Source organism: Juglans microcarpa x Juglans regia, chromosome 2D (genome assembly GCF_004785595.1).
Source record: "Juglans microcarpa x Juglans regia isolate MS1-56 chromosome 2D, Jm3101_v1.0, whole genome shotgun sequence".
In the NCBI taxonomy this organism is placed as follows: Eukaryota; Viridiplantae; Streptophyta; class Magnoliopsida; order Fagales; family Juglandaceae; genus Juglans; species Juglans microcarpa x Juglans regia.
This window is the reverse complement of record NC_054596.1, coordinates 26930524-26936528: the sequence shown is the minus strand read 5'-3', so window position 1 is coordinate 26936528 and position 6005 is coordinate 26930524. Positions and strand designations below refer to the sequence as shown.

Sequence of the window (6005 nt, the reverse complement as noted above, 5' to 3'; positions counted from 1 at the left end):
GTTAAGTTACCATTTTTCTAAGTCATGTCATGCATAAGCAAATTCATGTTCATCATGCATACATGTCATGTTACTGTCATGCATGTTTTTTTTCTACGATTAGTAGTTTAGGAGTTTTACTAGCTGAAATTTATAAATCTCACTATGGTAGTCCCAACTATCTTCCCCCCGCCCCCCCCAAATGATAGACGATGCGTCAGGGAGCCAAAGAGCAATGCACAACTATCTGGACGAGGTCGAGTAGGATGGGAATTAGGAGTCTTGAGGAGTTCATGGAGTTGGTCCTCTAGCTCTTGGAGATCTATGGAGATCTGCCTTGAGTACTACGTTGTTTTAATTACAAACTTGTTAGACAAATGATATGTATCTTCAGATATGTGAATATTAATGGAAGTGTTTATGTTTTGGGATTAGTATCTTGATACATTGTGTATTGCTCAAAAAAATTTATCTGTTGTGAATACTGCATATTGTTATAATCATGTTAGGTGTATTACATTATTAACTGTCATGAATGGGAATACGTGACCTTGTATTGCATGTCCTGATACTTCAAATTCTATCAAATCTCAAAAGCGAAGTTTGAGGGCATCACATTCAAGGCCAAACTACACATGTTTAGCCTGACTACCTCTATGTTCGTGAGTGTGTGGCCCTCTGTGCACCTGAGACTCGGTTTGTTTCACTTTCCTCCCAACACCAGCCGGCAGAAATTTTTACCAAGCCATTGTCAAAACCTCACTTTCAACTGCAACGTGCTAACTTGGCCTTTATTTTAACCCCAGGCCAAGGGGAGTATGAACACCATTACTGCATAGAGCAAAATCAGTGTATGAGCATTTCCAATTCTATAGGAGATAAGCAGAGGACATTAAATATCAAGAGTCTCACAACCTAGAGTCAACCTTAACTATAAAGGGGCAACTTTGAAAATATTATTTTTTTTTTCCTTGATTTTTCTCAATATTTTTCCCATATGTTTATATGGTAGCCCCACAATGATAGCTTCTATGTACAAACCCTTTACGTATTTTATGTATACAAGGAATACAATGTTATCACTATCCCTTAATAAACAGTGGCGGAACCACGTTGAGGCTAGGGCCCCCTCTCAAGAAATATTAATCATTATTATATAAATTCAAATAATATTTGATAAAAAAAATAATATTGATGTCAAAAAATTTAAAAACTTCTTAAAATCTTTTAAAAATATGAAAATCTTCTTCTAATCCGGTCTAAAATTCTTGAGTCTTCTTAAAATATAAAATATGAGAAGAAATACTTTCTAGATTTTCTTACAAGTTATAACTTTTCCATCTAAAATATAAAATGAGTATACATACATAAAAAATACCAAAAATATACCACCGAAAATTTAAAAACTTGATAATATGAGTTAAAAAATATACAATCTAAAAAGCATCTCTTATAAATTGAAAGGAATATAAAATTAAATTACATCTATGATATATTTTCTTATAATTATAAATAAAAAATTGTATAATATATACATAAAAAATAATATTTACAGTCATAGAGTATGCAAACATACTCATTTTGGGGGAAAAAAAAGTAAATATGAGATCCACATAAAAAAATTAATTTTTTAATAGTAGATCCTACACTATTTTAAAATGAGTGCGCAATACTTGCACAATTTATGACTGTATCTAGTATTACTCAATGAAATTTCTGGTTTAGATACCGTTCATAAAGATGGTAAAATTACATCAGAGCATATAAGTATTATGCTCTCTCTATTCTTTCAGCTTCGGTACATAGTTTTACTATTAACTGAATAATGAGAGGAGATTTGAATAATGAGTTGAGATGAGATAAGTTTAAATGAAAATTGAAAGTTGAATAAAAATTTTTAAAATATTATTGTTGTTTTGAAATTTGAAAAAATTAAATTATTTATTATATTTTGTATGAAAATTTGATAAAATTATAATAATTAGATGATACAAATGTAGATGCCAACGAGCAGTTTTAATTCCCTGCTGAAGATAAAGTTCTGAGGTATTGTGTGCATCCCATGCTCTAGAGGAGATTACAGACGAATCCTCACATGCCAATGCCTGACTTCATCTTTACCGTTCATTGTTATTCTTTAAGACTAGGGTTGTCTGCATACGAAGCCAAACATTCAAAGCTGCATCTGCCTAAAACTCAATTAAAAAGGAAATTGGGTTACCAGACATTGATCAATAAACAGCTTAATATATCAAGGACTTTGAAATTTATACATGTGGAAGCCATTCTTAGCTCCTTTTAACAATGGCCAAACTGAATTAAATAACGACATTACCTCGTGGAATTGAAGCATATGAATGATGAATTCATATGAATGATGAATAAAAAAATGGTAACAAATCTAACAGGAAACCAAATTCACTACGCGGAGGGGGAAAAAAAGCGTATAAATTGGTCCTTAAACGTAGTTTATGATGTGCTTATTTTCCGACTTCGCCAGCAATTAATTTCTTATTGGGTTCAAAGACGTATTTGATCAGCGATTCCTTGATGTGCAGCAACTCCGGAAATTCATTCTTTAACTTGGAAGCATCCATCTCATTGTTGCTGCGAGGGGCAACAATGACCTTGGCCTGTTCTTCCAGTGTGAAATTAACCCAGTTGAAGTTGGGGTCAACGTAGTTCTTGTACATTTCCAGAATCTCATTGTGACTTACAACGCCTGGATTTGTGAAGTTCCAGATGCCCCTGCAGTTCCTTTTGGCCATCTCAATCGAAATGGGTAGTAGCTCATCCAAGATAGTCATGCTGTTGGGAATGTCAACCACTTTGTTATATCGCGAAATCTTTGTGATAAAGTTACGTGGGTTGCTGAGATCAGATGATATTGGCATTCGGACTCTGAGGGTGCAAACATTGTCATATTCTTGTATGAGTTCTTCAACCTGATTAAAAAATAGTGAGATATCAATTGGCAGTTATGTTAAGAATTCTCAGGATGAAAATAAGAACTAAAATTGACATTGCCTACCATGGCTTTGGTTTTAGAATAGAAAGAACCAGTGAAATTAGGTTTGTCCTCCTCCTTGAACCCAATTCCAGATCCTAATGGATGTGCAGCATCGTATTCAAAAATGCAGCCAGTAGCATAATTCATCATTAGGAGGCCATGCTCTCTGCAGACATCTGCCAAGGTTAAAGTACCAGCAACATTTGTCCGGATAGTCTCTGGTTTATGAGTTTCACACCAATCCACATTGGGTCTGCCAGTCACTCCAGCAGCATTAAAAACATGAGTCGGCTTAACAGTCTGAATATCTGCCAAGAGCTGTGACCTTTCCTCCAAGCGGCCCCTTCCATACTGAAAGGGTATCCCTTGTTTGTCACAAATTTTCCCAAGAAGCCCGCCGATCCACCCTGTTCTACCATAAATCAAGAACTTCAGAGCTGGCTTCTGAGTAAAGGGGTTGTCCATGGTACCTGGAACTACCATTCCGTCCTGATTAGATTCATTTACTGCAAAAGATGAAGCAGAGTTGCTAGTATAAGGCCCGTCAAACTTCCTTTCAATTCCAGGCACCATTAGCATTCTTGGATGAGGGACCAATGCCCCAGAAACATCACCCCACCAATCAGGATTGTTGACATACCATTCCATAGTCTTCTTTAAGCCCTCTTCCCATGAAGTACTTTCGAACCATCCCAAGTTCTTCAACTTCTGGTCATCCAAAAAGTATCTTTGGTCATTAAAAGGCCTATTCTCAACAAACTTAATATGGATATCAGGGCTCAGAGAGAAAAGTTGGCAAATTTCCCTGGCCACATCAATCACCCTCCTTTCTTTCTTTGTCCCAACGTTGTAAACATGGCCCACTTCACCCCTATGGAGAATGACTTCGAATGCCTCTGCGACATCTTCACAATAGAGATAACTCCTAACATTGGATCCATCCCCGTGGATTGGTAGAGGCTTTCCCTTCATCGCCAAGAGGATGAACTTTGGAATCATTTTTTCCGGGAACTGGTTTGGCCCATAGACATTGTTGCCTCTGGTGGTTATCACAGGTAATCCATACGAACATCCATATGCCATAACAAGCATCTCCGCCCCAGCTTTAGTAGCAGAATATGGATTTGTTGGGAGCAGCTGAGAAGCCTCATGGTTCCCCACAACAGCATCCTCATCTGTCTCCCCATATACCTCATCTGTGCTCACATGGATAAACCTCCTGATCTGGCCGCCAGTGACTTTGCAGGCTTCTAGAAGAACATGGGTGCCATATATATTGTTCTTAGTGAACTCCAAGCTGTTACCAAAGGAGTTGTCAACATGGGTCTGGGCTGCAAAGTGCATTATGGTATCAATGGACTCAGAAAGAAGAATGAAGTTCACAAGGTCAGCACTCTCAATGTCTCCCTTGATGAATTTAAAGTTAGGGGATGATTTTGAGGGTAGCAAGTTCTTCAGATTTGAACAGTAATCAAGCTTGTCGAGGACAACAATTTTGTAATGAGGGTAGTTCCTGATCAGTCGATTACAAACATGGGATGCTATGAAGCCAGCGGCTCCAGTGATGAGGATGTTCTTTGGCTCGTATGTCGCAGCCATAACCAAAATAGCTTCTACATAACCAAGCATACAACGCATTTACTCAAATTTCATTTAAAAATCATAAAACAAATAGAGTAGTCCAGAAACATGCGAGAAACAATAACATACAAATAAGATCTAAAATCACGAGTAAAAATTGGAAATTTATATTTCTTTATTTGTCTCAAGTGAAATGTTAGGAGAGTTTTATTTTTTCGGGTCTGCATCTAAATGGAATAACCACAGAAAAAACTAGAATTTAGGTGTGAAGACATAATAAATTTAAAAAGTGCAAAAAGGGAAATTCCAACCAATAGAAATTCACCTCAATTTGCTTTACTGTTCTAGAAACAGTATTACCAGGAAAAATTCACATGGACATCTACGTTTTTTTTCTTTCTAAAGGATCTATTAATCTAAAGTCACGTTTTACCTTAAACATTAGGCAAAACTTATCATCTTCCACCAATTTCTCGAGAAAGAAATATCCATTCGAAAAATAAGATATTAGTAAAAAAGGTCTATTATCCGAAAATTACGTAACATTGAAACAGACGGAGCAGTACAAAATTCTAAACAGTCCAATTAAAACCCAGTGCAACAGAAAATATTCTCTCTTTTCTTTCCAATCATTTAGAATAGTAGATCCATAATATTACCAACGTCTTAAAGGAAAAACCCACTACTTCCGTCCACTCATTATTTTGCAGAGAAACAAACGGAAACCCAATGACACAATGCATATGATTAATCGCATCAGCTAAACCAGTGCCATAACAAAACCAAACCAAATCCCCAAACCAGAACATAAAAACGAATAATGCAAATACAGCATCACCTTTCAGAACTATAAATAATAACAAACCATAAAAGTATGAATTTATTCTAAACACAATATATATTGGATGAATTTATTCTAAACACAATATATATTGGACTCGAAACAGCCGATAGAAAGAGGAGGAGAGACGTACAGGTGGTGTCGGTTTCGTATCGGATCAAAACAGATCCAAGAGAAAATTGTGCAAATTGGTTTTCCCTATTTTCTTTGGATCAATCCAGAGGACAAGAAGAACACTGAGAGAGCCAAATATATTTAGAGAGAGAGAGAGAGGGAGAGAGAGATCTGGGAACTGCGAGGCGTGAGGAATGGAGGTTTTCACGAATCACGGCGATGGGCATTTATGAATGAATATATATGCCTCACCGTGACATTTTATTATAATTATGTGAGATAGGCCATTAATATTCTGCCACGTAGTGACGGAGACTGAAAATGTCACGGCGCTGGCCCAATGGGTGACCATCTGATGTGATGCATGTAAAAAACACATGACATGGACGGATCTTCACCACCGACACCTATATTATCTTCATAAAATATTAAAAAGGTAACGATATCTGCTTTACTACTATTTTCCCATTTAACTATTTT

The 6005-nt window shown here is 36.5% G+C and overlaps 1 protein-coding gene across 1 annotated transcript; it reads right to left on the bottom strand.

The window, feature by feature from the left end:
- Nucleotides 1-2206: 2206 nt before the first annotated feature.
- Nucleotides 2207-5759, bottom strand: LOC121250283 (trifunctional UDP-glucose 4,6-dehydratase/UDP-4-keto-6-deoxy-D-glucose 3,5-epimerase/UDP-4-keto-L-rhamnose-reductase RHM1-like). The gene is made up of 3 exons (XM_041149366.1): nucleotides 5545-5759; nucleotides 3011-4602; nucleotides 2207-2924 (listed from the first exon to the last, which is right to left on the bottom strand). Exons 2-3 carry the CDS (start codon nucleotides 4586-4588, stop codon nucleotides 2460-2462), a joined length of 2043 nt encoding a protein of 680 aa, XP_041005300.1. The 5' UTR covers nucleotides 4589-4602; nucleotides 5545-5759; the 3' UTR covers nucleotides 2207-2459.
- Between the last annotated feature and the right edge of the window lie 246 nt (nucleotides 5760-6005).